The following is a 19,504-nucleotide window of genomic DNA, read 5'->3' as shown; positions in this document are numbered from 1 at the left end:
TAACAGATGCAAGATTATTTTCAAAATAATTTTTTTTTTTTTTCTCTTTAGCTTTCACCTTTTCTGGTGGTAAGCTCCTTCAACATCTCTCTCCACTTTATGTTATTCGTACAATCTCTTTTATCTATTTTATACTTCTTTATATTGGCTCTAACTTTATGGCCCCATTGAAGTTTTGGCCTTCCTCTTTTACGTTTGCCCATCACTTCCAATCTTTCAACTTTATTTCCTATGTAGTTCATAGGCCTTCTCATTGTGTGCCCATACCACCTAAGTCTGTTTACCATTAACTTAGTCTTAATGGGCACTACCTTTAAACTATTTAGTATTCTTGTACTGCGCACCTTATCCTTTCTTGTTACCCCAGCAATCATCCTCAGCATTCTCATCTCCATAGTTTGTAGACTTCTCTCGTCTGATTCTTTGGTTGGCCATGTTTCCGAACTATATAGAATAGTTGGTTGTACTATGGAACTGTAAATTTTTTCCTTTAATTTGTGTGGGATTCTTTTGTCAAATAGCACTCCAGATAAAGATCTCCACTTTAACCACCCTTGATTAATCTTACTCTTTATCTCCTTTTCTATTGTGCCGTTTGTTTGTATAGTGGAGCCCAAATATTTGCAGCTTTCAATTGCCGATATCTGCCATTCATTTATATCAATACTCTCTGTTTCATCTCCTCCTATCACCATATACTCCGTCTTTTCTCTATTTACTTTTAATCCGTGCGTTTCTAGGATATTTATCCAACTCACTAGTCTTTCTTTCATTTCATCCTTAGATTCGGCAAGTATCACAATATCAAAAGCAAATATCATATTCCACGGGACTGTTTGAGGTATAGACTGTGCTAATACATCTATTACTGTAATGAAGAGAAGTGGGCTGAGAGCCGACCCTTGATGAACTCCTTCGGCTATTGTGAAGCCTGCTGAAGTACCTGTTGTGCTACGGACCATTGTTGTATGTCCCATATACATATCCTCTATTATTCTTATATATTTTTCGGGAACTTTTTTGTGGCGTAGCGCCCACCAGATAAGTTTTCTTGGGATTCTATCGAAGGCCTTTTCTAGATCGAGAAAGACCATGTGTAGCTTTTTGTTCTTTTCCCTGTATTTTTCACTCATTTGCCTAATTGCATGGATAGCATCGGTTGTTGATCTTCCAGGCATAAAGCCAAACTGTGTCTCTCCTATTTCGATTATATCTCTTAATCTTTTTTCTATTATTTTTTCGTATAGTTTTAGACAGTGTGACATTAGTTTTATGCCCCTGTAATTTTGACAATTGTGTGGATCCCCTTTATTTTTGAAGATAGGAACTAGATAGCTCTGCCTCCATTTTTGGGGGACCTCTTCATTTCCAAGTATTTTATTGTACAGATTTGTGAGGAGATGTATTCCATCATCTCCTAGTGCTTTAAGGCTTTCTATTGGAATATCGTCTGGACCCCTAGCTTTGTTGTTTTTCATATGCTTGAGGCATGTGATTATTTCTTGTTCTGTTATAGGTTGTACAAGGTTTTGACAAGGGGAGTGTTCGTCGAGATGCAATATGTGGGAATTAAAGTTGAGAAGCTCCTGAAAATATTCTTTCCATCTATTCATTATTTCTTTTTCCTTTATTATCAATTTCCCATCTTTATTTTTGATTACTTTCGGAGCTCCGTATATATCCCTAGAGTTCTTTTCTCGCTGTTTGGCTAATCTGTATATTTTATTTTGCCCTTCTTTGGTATGTAGATCTTCGTACATGTCATCGTATGCCATAGATTTGGCCCTAGCCACCGCCTTTGTAGCTAATCTCTTGGATTTTTTGTATCTTGACTTGTCATCTGCATTTTTGGATTTGTACCATATTTTATAAAGGGCTTTTTTCTCCTGTATAGTGGTTTGTACCTTTTGATTCCACCACCATAGTTCTTTGTGTGATTTGTTGCCTCCGCTTGTCAAGCCTAGCGTCGATTTTGCAGTGTCTATTAATCTGGATGAAAGGTCTGTCCAGATTTTTTCACTGACTTGTGAGCAATTTATTGTTTCAATGTTTGCATTGATTGCAAAGGCATCTGTCATTGTTTTTAATTTGCCCCATTTGATGCATGGTTCCAGTTTTATCTTGTTTTGAGTGGATTTATTTGAGATTTGTAAATCCATGATTAGTAGCTTGTGTTGCGCGGCGATATCTTCTCCTGGGATGACTTTGCAGTCTATTACATCTTTTAATCTTCTGCGAGAGATTAGCATGTAATCTATCTGTGTTTTCCTAGTACCACTTTCATATGTTATTAAATGACTGTCTTTTTTCCTATAGTAGGTGTTGGTTAAGGCAAGGTCGAAGGCTTGCGCAAATTTCAGTACGTGCTCTCCTTCATCATTTCTTTCTCCGTATCCAAAACCACCATGATGCCTTTTGTAGCTATCTCTTGCTTTCCCCACATGCGCATTTAAGTCACCACCAATTATGACTAGGTCATCCTTAGGGATTTCCATTACAGCTTCATCAAGGAAAGCTCTAAAGTCATCTTTCTCTTCTTCCTTGCAACCCGTTTGAGGAGCATATACTGATAGGATGTGTAGTATTGATTGACCAATGCAGAGTTTTATCTTCATTAGTCTATCAGAGATCCTGTTGACTTCTACTACTGAAGAGGTTAGGTCTTGGCTGAGGATGATGCCGACACCGTTCCTATTGCAAACAAGTCCATTATAGTACAATTTATACCCATCTCCAATCATCAAAGTTTTCTGTCCTTTCCATTTCGTCTCTTGTATGCACGCTATATCAACTTTTCTCCTGTTCAACATTGATGCCAATTCTCTCGTCTTACCTTTAAGCGTCCCAATATTCAAACTTGCCAGTCTTGTCTTCTTTGCTTTGACCTTTACTTTATTTTTCACAGGATGGAGGTCTACACCCTGCGCGTCGCATGGAGGGAACGCCCTAGCTTTCATATTCATATTTTCATTTGTGTCCTTCATTTTGTTTATTGGACAGGTATCCTTAGCACCCGGCTGTCCAGGCCTGTCGGTGACCGGGGTGTCATCTCTAAGCTCCGAAATTCATCATACCATATGTCTTTACACATCAGTCATCGAAGAAAAACTTGAAAGTTTTTATGGTTCTTACCAGGATTGAACCCGCGTCCTTGTTCATGCTCGTGTTTCCAAGCCTACATTTCGGCGGTACATATAATAAAATTGGAACGATACAGAGAAGATTAGCATGGCCCCAGCGCAAGGATGACACGCAAAATCGTGAAGCGTTCCTAATTTTTTAATTATAAATTTTTAAATTAAAAAATCTAAATCTAAAAAAAAAAATTTTCAAAATAATATTGACAACTTTATTAAGGAGCTACCAATTGATCTGATGATGTTATGCTTTATAAGGGAAAGATGTGAAAAGGTTTGTAATTTATAATACCTGAAAACCAAACAAAGGATAAATATATTGGAAAATATTAATAGTTTACATTCATGTTCAAATTCCTTAGAATTTGTTAAAACTTTACAATTAACAAAAAAAAGCTTTAAACAAAGAAATTTCCATAATGTAGGATATCACAAACAAAATCTATAATTATCCGAGGAGAATCTACAACTACCCATAGAGGCTCTATTACAATTACATAAAACCTTGTCATCTCAGAAAATTTTCAAAATAATTATAATTTTATCTATTTTTAATATATTTTCATTATATTAATAAATTTAAATAGTGTAATCATTTAAAAAAATAAATGTTATGAAAAAAAAATATCCACTAATGAGTCTAAATTTATTATTGTAATTATAAAAGGAATTAGGATATATCCTTTTTGTCTAAGTTTTTAGTTGTTTCTTTAGGTAATTTATATGGAATTTTTGAGCTGATTTAATGTACAATAATGAAAATTAGATTTATAAATCATAAATTCTAGAAGGTTTAATTCTAAATAAAATATTTTGCAAAATTAAACTGATTAGTAAATATATTCATTAGAATTTATAGCTTAATAAAAATATTCGCCTATAAAGAGACTAAATTTATCCAGTTTATTGTAATGCATAAAGTATAAAAAGAATTAGCATATAATCTTTTTTAGTTGTTTTTTTGGATCATTTATATGGAATTCGCTGATCTTTATTTATAATGTGCAATGATAAAAATTAAATTTAAAAATTAATCAAAAATTCTAGAAAAGTCTAGTTCAAAATTAATTCTTACATTCTAAATAAAATATTTTGCAAAATTTAACTAATTAGTAAAAATTATAGTAATTAGAATTTATAGATTGATAAAAATATTTGCTTATGAAGAGTCTAGTATAAAAAAGAATTAGGATATAATCTATTAATCTAAGTTTTGAATTGTTTTTAGGTCGTCATATGGAAATCTTCTGCAGTTGCTATCTTTATTATTAGTGTTACTAAATTAAATATATATGATGAAAATTTATCATAAATTTTTGAAGGGTCTTCTATTAAAGCAGGGTCTAATACCATATTGATCCTAAAAAAGGAAAATCTAATAAGTAAAAAAAATATTTATCAAAGATATATATTTATTTAAGATTGATTTCCACCATTGGTATAAAAAAAAGAGTATTAATAATTTATGAAAAAAACATTATCAAAAATTTACTTATATAAATAAAAAACAACATGCGTTCTTTAAAAAATAAAACTTTTACTTTTTTAAAACTTTTTAAAATGCAACCATAGTGGCAAGTAACAATAGGCAATTTATTATGGGATGGGGGGGAGGAGCTTATTTTAAAATGATTTTTATGGAAAGAAGAAAGAACTAATCAACATTCAAATTTTAAGAAATCTTAGCAGGCCTAATTTTTTATTCACAAAAAATTCACGCCCATTCACGCTTACCATTAAAAAAATTTCAGCTCGACCCGCCCGCTAGAAAGGCAATATTTTGATTCAGGCTCGTCACGCCCGAAAATTCACGGTGTTTTTATAATTTTTAGAAAACTATTGCTATAATTTTAAACTTTTTTGAATTTATTCCATTTATTTCTCTAATTTCATAATCCATATTAATAACAAAAAATAAATATAAATCGAAAATTTTATTTAGAAAAAGAAGAATGTCCATATTTTTTTATTTAAATTAACTCTTTCCTCTAATAAGAGATTGGCTACAGAAAATAATCTTTTACTAGAAGCCGAACTTGCCGGGGCTGACAAAATTTTACTTGCTAATTTTCTCGAAAAAGGAAATGAATATTCCTGCCTCCAAAACTTCAAAATATTGTCATTGTTATTGTCTTATGAGTGATAAATCTTTATGTTCATCCTCACAGCTAAAAATGGCTAATACGTACCTCGTCAAAACCTGCTCCAGGTCTTCATCATTAATTAAAATTTAATTTTAAGATATTAAATTACCATAAATTGTGTCAATATTTTTATATATGATAAAATATATATTTCTTTATCATTTAGAATTAATATTAAGTTCAAACAACGTTTATAAAAAAAGTTATATGTGATAATGTAAAATTTTAAAAAGTCAAAACTTTTCACGAGCAATTTTGTCCCAAACATTTTAGCTTTACTTAAGCATCTTATTAAAATACATGTTTGACTTAAATTTTAAATCTCAAAATTTATTAGTTTTTAAATTATTTGTGAAGTAAATACCTACCGGGAACACACTATCACCGGTTCCCCTACCCCAACTATATAAAAATTGCAGCTTGTTTACCCCCCCCCCCCTAAATAAAAACAATTATCCAAAATTATTCTAAATATCTCATTCAAGCTCAATCTTGCCTAATTTAGGAAATAATGTTATCAAATATACAAGTCCAAGATACATTTTTAAAATTAGAAAAAAAAATCAATGTGTTTAAAAAATAGCGAGAAATTGAATAAGTTCGGCCAGAAAGTTCGTACCTAATTGTGAAATAGTATGGGCATAGCGATACTAATTTATTAAGCCTGGGAACGCTGAAAAACATTTTAAGAAAGTTTCCACGGCCCATCGACCTGTATGTTATTTATAATCCTTTTTTTAGTACCGGAAAATTTTAAAACGCAAAAAAAAAATTCGGTAATTGATCCTCAAGTCGTTCAGCCAAATTCACGTTTTTAAAACGTTTATAACTCGCTTACGGTTAATGATATGGATATGCGGTTTGGAGATTATTAATTACATATTGAATACTACATAATTGCCAAGTTTCAGAATGTGAACTCTTTTATTTTCGGTTTTGGCAGTGCCAACACTTTCTTATTTTGTTCATAACTCAGTTACGGTTCTATCCGCTGATTTCTGAATAGAAGATCAATTAACGGGCTACACAATGGTATAAGTTTCGGTAATGGATCCTCAAGTCGTTCCGCCAGTCAAAATTCACACTTTCCTTATTTTGTTGATATCTCACTTTCCTTTAATTTTTTTGACATTCTGTTTAAAGATTTCGGAGGATCATTGAAGGCACTAAATATTGGCTTTAACTAAAAAATGCTTGCTCGAATTTTAAATTTTGGCAAAATGCCAAAACCTTTTTATTCACGAACGGTTCATTCCGCTGGTATGCGGTTTAAATATTCTGGAAGATCAATTAAGGCTCTACACTTTGACATAATTTTTGGTAATTTATCCTCACTTTTTAAAAAAAATCCCGCACACGTTTTTAAAACGGTTATAACTGGTTACGGTTAGTGATACGGGTATGCGGTTTAGAGATTATTAACGTACATATTAATAATTGCCAAGTTTCAGGAACTCTTTTATTTTCGGTTTTGGCAAAGAGCCAACACTTTTTTATTTTGCACATAACTCAGTAACGGTTCATTCCGCTGATTTCCGAATAGAAGATCAATTAACAGGCTACACAATGGTATAAGTTTCGGTAATGCCAGCTTAAATAATTCATCTTACCTCACGTTTTAAAACGGTTATAACTCGGTTACGGTTAATGATACGGATATGCGGTTTATAGATTATTAACGAACATATTGAATACTATATAATTGCCAAGTTTCAGATCATGATCATTTATATTTTCGGTTTTGGCAAAGTGCTAACACTTTTTTATTTTTCTCATAAGTCAGTAACAGTTCATTCCGTTGCTTTTCGGATAGAAGATCAATTAACGGGCTACACAATGGTATAGGTTTCGGTAATTGATCCTCAAATCGTTCCGCTAGCTTCAAAATTTCACACTTTCCTTATTTTGCTTGTAACTCATTAACCTTTAATTCCACTGATGTCTGGTTTGAAGATCAATTAGATGATCAAAAAAGTTAAACTATTCATTAGTAAAAATTTAATCTTGACTATGATTACGCCAATTTTTAATAGATTGCTCTGGTATTAGAAATTTAATCTCGATATATTAAGTAAAGGCGTCGTTAGCTTCTTACGGAAGTGGATGCTGTGCTAATTTTTTAAAATGTGATTTTTTTTACTCTCTATAATTTATCTGGTTATTTGGGGTGAAGCAGTATACCCTACCCACTTTGGCGTGCCTTATTTAAATTAACCTATTACTTGTCAAGGTTAGCATGTATAATTGTCATATGGAGCTTAACCATAGAAGCAGCATCTATATGTGCGGGGAAGGGAGTAGGAGCAGCCTGCTTCCAAAATTTTTTAAGGGGGGGGGGGTAACCATATAAGATGGGTAGGCACCTTAAAAGATTAGACTAAATTTATGAGGATAGGAATTATATTTTTAGATAAAATAGGGCAACGTGTATTGCGGTCAGCGTTTATATGAGCGGCCGGGAGATAAGTACTTAAAAAGTAGTAGACATTTAAGGGGCTTGAGGTAGTATAATTTTTAGATGAAATAGGGGAATAAATTATTTAATACTTTTAATATAGACAATACAAAGATATTGCTAGACATCTACCAAATTTATATATTTTGCTTATACTAACATAGACATTATTTTTCAAATAGAACTTATTTTTGAATAATTTTCTACTATCTTCTTAATTTAAAAGAGTTAAACATTCTATCAGCAAATTCGTATTCATGCCAAACAATACACTATAATTATGCATTGCAATTAATGTAAATGTATTGGTTTTTAATTATTCGTGTTCTAAATAATAACCCTTTTGCATTCACTTTTTTATAGTTGGTAATAGAGTATTGATAATTTTAAAATTGAAGGGAGTACCATTATAAATAAAAACATGTAATTTAAAATGTGGAAATATTTTTAAGGGTTTTTTGAGATCGGTTTGCTTCCAGTGAATATTGTGTATTTATGACGCTGATTGCTGTACAAAGGTATTATATTTTATTAAAAAGATCTATGTTGTAATTGAAGTCTTTTTTTGTTTTTAACGTGCAGTAATTTTTTTTGGGTTTATAACAATTGCGTATGTATTTTATTTGAGGATTGTATTTATCATTTAATCATTGGTTTAATCGCGAAACGAATTATGAGTCATGCTTTATTCATTATAAGAATTATTATGTAAATATGGGCCATTCCACGTCAAATCGATCACGATTCGGCCGACCCCTTTTAAAATTGTTAAAAATTTCTGAAATTATTTAGATAGGTAAAAGAGTGAGAAAGCCGTTTATTTTAGCTGGCTAGCACACCTGGTTCACTTTGGAATCTGTAACATTTTTAAAATGCTTATATCTCAAAAACTATTTATAGTAAAAAAAATTATAATATATCATTTTGTAGGTAAATAAATTCTTTAATGGGCTAACAAAGAATAATAAATATTGGCGCCATTATAGGCTTTTAAAATCCGGTTAACCTAAATAGCTTTACCTGTATTTTTATGCAAAATAGTGAGTTTGTTTTCGAATTTTTTTTATTGCTTTTTATTTAGACATCTTTGCTAAATATCAGAGTTGTTAAAAGATACTTTTTAAATGGATCTAGATACAGATACATTGTCTAAAATAATATCTAGATAGAGCTATTTTAATCAAAAATCTATCTAGATACAGATACCACATTTTTATATCTAGATCCTTTAACAACTCTGCTAAATATATATACAATATCAAAACTTGGCGAGGCTATCAACTCCAAAAATTGATAAAAAAATAGATGGCGCTTTATAAAATTACGGATTATGGTTAAAATTTTGCTGCTAACTTATCAATAACCAGATATTTTCACTCTTTATACTAAAAAATTTGATTTTCTATTAAATATACTAATTAACTGAGGAGCAGAGTGGGCATATGCCCATTAGGCACTTAATAATGTAACAAGTTTCCAATAATAAATATCTTTCATATAATTTTTAAGGTATCTACAATTTCATCATTTGATGAAGATAATGGTATAATTTTAGTCGTTAAAACTTTTTTTTACTCTAGATATTTTTTTCTTAGAATATTTCTTTTCACATAAGCGTTTTCTTTTAATGAGAGATTCCCCATTTGATTGTAGGGATATATTAATGTTATCAATAACCTCTTGATTAATTATATGAAGGGGTGAATCAATATCTACATTGTCATTTGAAGTATAAGGAATGTTTGCTAATTTTCGCCATGAAGAGCATATTAACATATCTAAATTGAATGGTAAATTTTTTTGGGTCATCCAGGGTAGAATCTTTCTTAGATTCTCGTGATAATAAGCATGTCTCTGTAGATTAAATGGGTTGCAACATTTTAATATTTGGTACGTCCATCTGTGATATAGAATAAAATTTTAATTGATCCACACCTAAAATACATATTTTTGCACTCTCCAAATCCAGATTGTTATTGGTAGACAGACGATAAAATTAATCCGAACGGACAAGGTTAAAATTATTTCGCAGAAAGAGAGATCGTTTTAAACAATTTATTTTGTATAATATAATTGAATATATGCCTAATAAAATATTCGTTTTTACTGCAGCTGTTATATATTATCGAGCTAATAAGTCATTCGCTCGCTATAGTAGCAAAGTAGAGATCTAAAAAATGTAAAGCATTTTAAGGATAGTGGGAGGGGGAAGCAGAACTGGAATTTTATCACAATTCTTATAAACGTATCAATATTTTCATTTTCCTTAAGAATAATATTTTTCAACCATTAGCGCCATCTACTTTTTTCTTCAATTTTTGGAAACAGGTCGCGAATAGTTTTTATTGTCGAATTTTTTTTATAATAATTTTTTTATATTTAAATAAATTTGGGCCGGGACGTGCGAACCAATAAACATTATTTTTATTTTTTATTTAGGGTGGGCTTTTCAGGACAAATAAAAAAATTTTGTTAAGCTTGGGAGGAATGCATGGGAGTCAGGATTGGGCACTGTTTGTAGAAGTATAATGAAGAGTATCTAAAACATGTACTAATGTTGCAGATGAAAGCTGTAAAGTGGACAAGTCATGCGTGGTTGTGAGAGCTATGAATGAAATAGATATCATTGGGATTGATACCGGTTTTCTCGAGAGGCATTTAAGTCGTCTGGTACTATGGGATGATTGAATATCTGCTTTTGTTATTTTCAGATTTGTTGCACAATAGGCAATCATGTCCGATGGGCTTGCGTGATAGGTCAGGGGGATATTAAATTGTTTATTTTTTGAATCGATTCTCATAATGAGAAATCATGTCGGGTATATAATTTAATTAATTTTAAATGTGCATTATAAAACTTTTAGTGATAAGAATATTCAGAAAGCGATATTTTGTGTAATTTTATGTATTTTTAGCTCACTTTAAAATTTTAACAAAAGAGTCATAAATTAGGCAATATGCATATCTTACATATTTGCAATAAAATATTGGGAAAATTGTATCTAGATACATAGAAAGGTGTTTTTTAATTTATATTTTAATTTAATAAATCATTTATAAATATAAAATGATAATAGTGATTTATTATGAGCTTTTTTTAATAAATCAACTATATTATTTTTTGGTATGATAGTATCGGTCATCTAAAAAGTGAGATCGTTGCATCTATGGTTATATTATATATAGATATATTAAATTGTAATTTTTGGTATATTTTTCTAATAGAATTCTTATTTATTCGTTAATTTTATGTTGTCTCAGAAAATTCTGCATAATTTTTCAATCATATAAAAGTGTAACAATCGACTATTTTAGATTATTTATTTCTATTGTGCGTTGTGGAGATATGTTAAAAAAACATAAAATAATAACAATTGTTTTATTAATGTATTGTTTTTTAACGCAAAAAACATAAAATAATAACAATTGTTTTATTAACGTATTGTTTTTTAACGCAAAAAAACAGGAAAAACTTAACAAATGATTTTAATAAATACTCGAAAATTATAAAAAAATAACAGAAAAATGCCATCGACAACGATGGATAGAACAATAGATATTGATAATTTTTGCCTGAATTTTATTATATTAATTTAATAATATGTTTAACAATTACAAGTAAATTTATAATTTTGATTTTCTTAGTAAAAATTTTATTTTAAAATAAACAATTCAACAAAATGAAAATTGCAGAAACGAGTTATAAAATAATTCTATGAAAAATTTGAAATAAAATATTGGTTATTATATTTTTCGTAAATATTGTAGTATTAATAAAAACAAATGCCACCCCCCCCCCCCCCCCAAAAAAAGGTCTCTTTATCCCAATTCGTCATAACATTTTTATTCACCAAAAATAAAATTCCATTTGATCGGATTCAATAAAAATTTAATCATCGAGCATGGATGAAACATTAGGAGGTATAGGCCATACAAGCCCAGCTAAAAAGGCGGTTTTAACGCTTGACACGATGTTTGCCTTAATGTTAGCACCGGTTGATAATTTATAGTCCTCGTCCATCATCATCTATAGTTTTTGTTTGAATTATTTTTTTAATGAAAAATACAAATTGGAGGAAGGCGATCAGTTAATTTTTTTTAAAAGTTTAAACTTTAATTATAAATTATTTACATAGGAAACCAATAATCGCAGGCTACCAACTTATTTGTATTAATATCGATTTAAATGAATGAAATGTAAGTCTAGTTAATATAATATGCTTTGCCATTGAGTGGCAACTAAACTAGGAAAATAAATGCAACTTTTCGTTTTGTATTTAAAAATTTTAATGTGATTTTTTGGTTTTGACTTATTCAAAACATAACTTTTTTTGTTTTAATTTTTTTAAATATTAGATATATTATTATATTAGCTATAAATATTTTAGGAATTAAATCAGAAAAATCTAGTTTTATATATTTATCCAAGACTTACAGGCCTTTATGAAAGCACGGCTAGAGTAACTGGCCCGTAAAATGACATGATTTTAAAAACCGAACTAAGTTTCAAAATTAATAGAAAATAACAAATCTGGGCTGAGCCGAATTTTCTTATTATTGTTAATCATATCCCCATATAATCTAGCTTTAAACTTGCTGAAAATGTAATGATGAAATATCTTTTCTTCTCATATTCTAAAAAATCTATATTATTTTTTCGCATGGAATGTTTGTATGTGGCTATTTATCTTCCTTATCTTTTGAATACGTTGGCCACATGTTACATGTATCACAACGATACTTCTTCCATTACGTTATTCATCTTTGGCCATGAAATATATCATCAGGTTTTGTTCTTTTGCCTTGATGACCAGAATTAAATAAATAAATACAAAGAAATTCTTAAAGATGAATTAGGAACTTTAAAAGATTTTGAAGTAGATATAAGATTAAAGAACTATCAGCCAAAATTTTGTGGCATTAGTAGATTATATTTTCAATGTTAGAGGAAATAGATAAGGAACTAGACAAATGGATGATAGAAGTAATAATAAAGCCAATAGTAAATAGCATATGGGCGACCTCGTTGGTCCTCATAAGAAAGCCAAATGGCAGCCTGAGATTATGTATAAACAAAGGGTATCTATAAACTCTTGAAAAATGAGTTATAACCTATACAAAGGATAGAGCAATTACTGGCTAGTTTAAAGGATATAACAATTTTTTCGAAGATAAATAGTTTTGAATGCTTACCTGCAGATTAAAGTAAATGAGAAAGCAAGTAAAATGTCAACAATTACTACTCATAAAGGTTTTCTTTCGTTCTGCAGATTACCTTTTGGGTTAATCCGCTCCAATTTTTTAAAGACAATGGCTGCTTATTTCAAGGATTAAGTGGAACCTTATATTATTTAGATGATGTTCTTGATAAGTATTGATGTTGTTTTGTTATTTTTCTAAAATGTTTATGTACATTATTATATATTATCATATGAATTTGAATAACAAAAAAATATATTATTATTATGAGATAAAATAAAATGGCGAAAATTCTATTACTACAAAAAATACAATACAAAAGATTTATATATTTCCATAATTACTAAACAAAGACAATACAAAAATGGCGCAGTCGATAAAAAGTTTAAAGGAATCAATGTGTTATAAAGATTGGTAAGACTTATTTAAAGAATTTAAAAACACACAACTAAGGTTAACATCCTCACAAGAAAAATCCCTGTTATTAACAACTATAGGATGTGATCAGATAGTCCAGGAAATAAAGTTAGAAATACAAAACATTAATTGTAGAAAGATATATTTTTTATCAATATAATCATAAAAATGAGGAAAAATTAATAGACTATATACAAAATCTTCGAAAATTAGCAAAATTTAGGGAATGGAACATTTAAATATTACATTAAGAGATAAATTAATTCTAAAATTTTACAAAGATTATTATCTGAAGATGATATAAACATAAATAAAGCTATTCAAATAGCTACTGCTGTAGAAACAGCTTTAAAAAATACAAAACTAATACAAAATGATGAAACTAGAATCTATCAGTTAGAAGAGGAACATAATGATAAAAAGTTAATAATTATAAACAATCCAAGTCATATAATAATTATAATACGAGCTACAAAAAACCAAATCCCTGCCATTCCTGCAGCGGAAACCATAGAAGGGGAAATTGTTTTTTCAAGAATGCCACTTGTTATAAATGTAACAAAATTGGGCATATTGCTCGAGTCTGTAGAAAAGAAATAGTCAATTTTATTAATAATAAAACAAACGAATATAATCCAGAATTTTGGGTGGATGTTAAAATAAACAACAGCGATATCAGAATGGAATTAGATACTGAAGCTGGGGTAAGCATAATTAACGAAATAGATTGGGAAAATAAACTTAATTGTCTTGGATTAACAAATTGCATGCTAAAACTTAAAAGCTATACGGGAACCAATATACCACTATTAGGTCAGACTGTAGTAAAAGTACAATATAAAGGACGAACATTAGAACTACCTCTCATAATTACAAAAGGATATACCAAAAATCTCATTGGAAGAAACTGGATAACTAAATTTCCCAAAATGACTGAAATACCTGAAAGGACCATACAAATAAATAACATTAATATACAAAATGAATTTCCTCAATTATTTACCAAAGAATTGGGCTGCTTGAAAGATTTTAAGGCACAAATATATATGAAAAATAAGAAACCAATTTTCTGTATATCACGTCCCATACCATATGCATTAAAAGATAAAGTTGAAGAAGATTTAGATTGATGCTAAAAATAGGAGTAATAAAAAAAATTAATCATTCACTTTATGCATCACCCAGAGTAATTATTCAAAAGAAAGATAAAACATTACGAATTTGCAGGGATTTAAAAGAACTATAAATCAAAATATTAATATTGATTCATACCCAATACTAAGAATCCAAGATTTATTAGCCAGTTGGGAAAAGGAGAGGAATTTTCAATATTGGATCTCTCAGATGCCTATTTTCAAATTAAAGTATGGGAAGAGTTTCAAAAATATCTTGTAATCAATACGCATAGAGAATTATTTAAATATACAAGACTATCATTTGGTATATAGTCTTCTCCAGCTATATTTCAACGAGCCATCGAGAATTTATTAAAGGTTTTGAAGGAGTAGCTTGTTATTTAGATATTATAATAACCGGGAAAAATAGAGAAGCACGAAACAAATTTAAAAAAGGTACTAAAATGTCTAAATGAAAATGGAATCAAGCTAAAAATAGAAGTAAATTTTTCAAAAATGTAGAGTACTTAGCACACAATATTTCAAAAAAACGGGATTACAACTACCGAAAAAAATACTGAGGCAGTAAAAAAAGCACCAGAACCAACAAACTTGAAACAATTACAGTCATTTCTAGGGTCAGCAACATACTATTCAAAATTTATTTCAAATTTTGCAACCAAAGCCAAACCATTATACAAATTATTAGAAAAACCAGTTGCTTGGAGATGGATGCAAAGACGTGTATAAAAAAAATAAAGCAAGAAATAAATAGTACTCCAATATTACAACATTATGATCCAAAATCACACATTATATTAGCAATAGACGCGTCTGCCATAGGAATTGGAGCAGTAATATCACATATAGAGGGGGGTAATGAGAGACCAATTGCATTCGCCTCAAACACTAATTGCAGCTGAGAAAAATTATAGCCAAATAGAAAGAGAAACTCTCGCCATCATATTTGGGGTTACAAAATTCAAAGAATTTATATATGGGAAAAGTTCACATTACAAACAGACCACAAGCCATTAATGAGTTTATTTCATCTAAGCATCAATTGCCAGAATATAAATGGGCTTCATTATTAGCAGGTTACCAATATGAAATAGAAGTCAAAAGTAGTCGACAAATAACAAATGCTGACATGCTATCTAGATCACCTATAAAGGGAACACCAATATCAAAAGAAGAAACGTTAGATCAAATACAGGTGGGAGGAACACCTTTAAATGCAAGCGAAATTGAAAGAAACAATGCGAGATGATATACTCTCTAAAGTATACAGATATACAATAGACGGATGGCCAATAAACTATGATGCATGTTTAAAGGAGTATAGTAAAAGGAGGAAGGAAATTACAACAGAGAGAGGTTGTTTATTGTGGATAACTAAAATAATAATACTAAAACAATACCAAAACAACGTGTTAGGCATAATACATCAAGGACATATTGGAATGGTAAAAATGAAGATGAGAGAAAGACAATACGTGTGGTGGCCTAATATAAACCAATATATAGAAACATGGGTCAAAAAATGTAGAGAATGCAGGAACAACACGATATGCCTAGGCATCAATTCAAAATTGGCCAAAACCACCAAAAGCATGACACCGAGTACATATTAATTATGTTGGACCATTTAAAAATCATTATTGGTTGGTAGTGATAGATGCTAGCAGTCGCTGACCAGAAATAGTTCCCATGACTAGTACCACCTTCGAAAGCATGATAAAAATATTAAGAAATATCTTTGCCAAATAGGATTTCCTAAGATAATCGTTTTTGATAATAGGCCACAATTCAGCAGTAAAGAATTCAAACGGAACACAATTAGTGCACGGAAGTTCATACCATTCTCAGACTTATGCCATGGCCGAACGTTTAGTTCGAACCTTTAAACAGAATGAATTAAAGAAACGAGGGGGATTTAGAAACCAGTTTAGCTATTTTTTTCTATAATTACTGAAATACACCAGGGGCAAAAAATAAACAGTCCCGCCGAAATACTACTAAAAATTAAAACCTAGAGGATTGTTAAACCAAATATTCGAACGGGGGAACAAAAAGGAGAAGTTAGAATACTACACTCAAAAATTTGAGATAAATGAAAAAGTGTGGTCGCACATTTACAATAATAAAGAAAAAAATGGGAAAAAGCCATTATTAAAAGCATACTCGGATCACTACGATATAAAGTAGGTATAGAGGGTAAAACGATTATACGTCATACTGATCAATTAAGGAAAAGAACCGAAAATATACTAACTGATGAATACGAATTAGAAGAGAGACCCGAAGTAGAAGAGAGAACCGAAGAGAGAGTAAACAAAGAGGACATAATAATTAATGAGCAATAAAGATGAAATGAATCTAAAGGAGAGGGAGGAAGAAATTACAAGTCAAGATCGTTATCCGAAAAGAATACAAACCCATGATATATATTGAATTGTTGTTTTGTTATTTTTGTATTTTTTATAAAATGTTTATTTTCATTATTATATATTATCATATGAATTTGAATAACAAAAAAATATATTATTATTTTGAGATAAAATAAAATGGCGAAAATTCTATTACTACAAAAATACAATAAAAAAGATTTCTATATTTCCATAATAATTAAATAAAGACACTACAGTTCTGGTATCAGGTAGATCAGAAAAGCATAATACGAGGCTAATTAAAGTTTTAGATAAGAGTCTGAGAGCTAATATCTATTGGAATAAAAGTGACTTACTTAGAACATTTAATAAAGGGAAATTAAATTTCTGCTATTACAAAGAATATTGATAAAATTACTAGCATGAGGGCACCGAATAATAAGATGGAATTGCAAGCATTTTTAGGAGCTACAATTACCATCATTTCATACATGCGGAGGTAGATATACCGTTGTAGAAGTTGTTAAAGAAAAATATAAGATTTGAATGAGAGTAATAAAAATGCGAAAGTTTTAAAATACTAAAGATAAAAATGGTATAGAACCCTATTTTGAGTTGTATTAATGAGGCAATATTATATTAGCAGTGAGTGGATCTAATGAAGGTATAGGAGGAGCTTTGTCAAATAATTGAGAAGGTTGAGAAACCAGTCTTATTTTTATCCAGACATTTTAATAGCGCTGAGAAAAATTACTCAACAATAGAAAAGGAAGCTTTAGTAATCAAATTTGGTTTAATTAAGTGTAGGGAATACTTAATAGAAAGTTATTATTATACGAGATCACAAGCCTAGGAGCACCAGCAGAGATATTTTTAGGAAGGACAAGAACGGAGTTGGAAGTTTGGATCAAAGAGAACAAATATTTTATGAAGATTATTTAGTATAGGAGAGTTAATATGGGTTCTAATTTGAAGGTCCAATAAAATGGGAGAAGGGTATGGTTAAAAAAATATTGAAAGAAAGTTAAAGTAGAAATTGAAGGGCAAACATGAATATAGGGTCTAATACCGCCCTTATGATAGGTGTTACATGGGAAAAGGTGTAGTAATATCGAATGATATTCAATTTTTGGGTTATATTAAGTAAATTCTTAAAATTTTAGAATATTATATTTATTTTTTTATTATTTATGATTTGCATAAAGATAAAATTAGAATTTATGTTTGTTTTTATAAATATTTTTGGTAAATAAAAATTTATTGTTAAGATTAGCAATTATTTTATACGTTGGGAATTTAAGATATTATTATTAATTAACGTTTGAATCTCACCATTGATCCGACTATGTTTGACATATAACATTAAAATAATTAGAGCCAATATTTGGTGAAAATATTAAAAAATTTTCTGCACAAACAGGAAACATGTTGATTAAAGAGCTATTATTTTTTGTATTTTATTCTATTATTTAAATGGAAAAGGATATAATAAAAATAAGTTATGTGGATGACAGAAAAAGTTAAATAAAAATATGTGTTCATTTATTTATAGCTATCAGATAGGCCCATTTAAATATAAACAATTTCTTTCAGAGATGCACCGATACTCCCGGTGTAACATGTGAAAGTGAAAACCGCAAGATTTTGAAATCTCACACTATCAAAATCTCTCGGCTAATACCGTGTGAAAGTGAAATCATCAAATTTTGATTTTTATCGCTTCAAATATATTGGGGGTCATTTATATTTTCAAAATCTCACAGCTATTAAATATTTCAAAATCCCATGGATTTTTTTAAAATCTTTTATTATTAATTTCAATAAATAATTTAAATTGTCTCAAATTTAAAAGAGATTTGAAATAAATTATGATGTGCAATACAATCACAAAGATTATTAAAATGATAAATAATTATATTTTTGCATGAAATTTTTATTAATAATAATTTTAAATTATGTATAAATAAATTTATATCAATAAAGTTCTTCGTCTATCATCTTCTTTTTCTTTCATTAAATTTTTTAATAATACCAAATTATAAAATTTATTTAATATTGATGACCCATTTCAAATATAAGTACAAAATAATATAGAGATGGATTATCTATAAAATATTATTTTTAAGCATTGAATTGTTTTATAGAATGATTTTTGTCGTAACCCAGGATGGCCGAAATAATATACCAATTTTTTTTTGAATAATTGGCATTTTATATTTCAGAAAAAAATATCACCTATTTTTTTAATTATTTTTTTAATAATTATTAATTTTAATTTGCTAAATATAATAAAAATCATAAATTTAATATATAATTATAAATTTGTATAATATTAATTTAAGTAAGCGAAAATTTATATAATATTAATAATTTAAGTAAGCGAAAATTTGTGAATTCCTCATCCAAATCATTGGTTTTGCTTTGGCAGAAACGGATCCTCTCGACTTCTGCGCATCTTTACTCGGGCTTCTGTTTTTATCATTAATTTTTGTTTTTCATCAGCTGAGTCCAAGTTTCTTTTTAGCGCCAGCGTTGTAATTGCGAGCTGGATAACCTAAGCGTATCCCAAGCACAGGATGTTCAATCAGGGGGTCTCGGTCATTGCTAGCATAAAGCTGAGATGATTGTACTTCATTATGTAGAGCCA

At 29.5% G+C, this 19,504-nt stretch overlaps 1 protein-coding gene and 1 non-coding gene across 2 annotated transcripts in view; one reads left to right on the top strand and one right to left on the bottom strand.

Annotated features, from left to right (window-relative positions):
• The first annotated feature begins 3,175 nt into the window (after nt 1–3,175).
• LOC135923062 (U6 spliceosomal RNA) lies at nt 3,176–3,280 on the top strand. The gene has a single exon (XR_010571120.1). It is a non-coding gene; the product is annotated as a U6 spliceosomal RNA (small nuclear RNA).
• Nucleotides 3,281–11,103: 7,823 nt separating this feature from the next.
• LOC135931869 (uncharacterized) overlaps nt 11,104–19,504 on the bottom strand; it is a 49,735-nt gene continuing 41,334 nt past the window's right edge. Inside the window, exon 6 of the mRNA XM_065469173.1 lies at nt 11,104–11,763. Within this exon, the coding sequence (XP_065325245.1) occupies nt 11,626–11,763 (138 nt within the window). The 3' untranslated portion in view covers nt 11,104–11,625. The remainder of the gene's footprint in view (nt 11,764–19,504) is intronic.

This window comes from Gordionus sp. m RMFG-2023, chromosome 1, assembly GCF_954871325.1.
Source record: "Gordionus sp. m RMFG-2023 chromosome 1, tfGorSpeb1-WG-v2, whole genome shotgun sequence".
NCBI classification, from domain to species: domain Eukaryota; kingdom Metazoa; phylum Nematomorpha; class Gordioida; order Chordodea; family Parachordodidae; genus Gordionus; species Gordionus sp. m RMFG-2023.
Note: the sequence above shows the minus strand (reverse complement) of the source record. Positions and strands in the feature narration are given on the sequence as shown.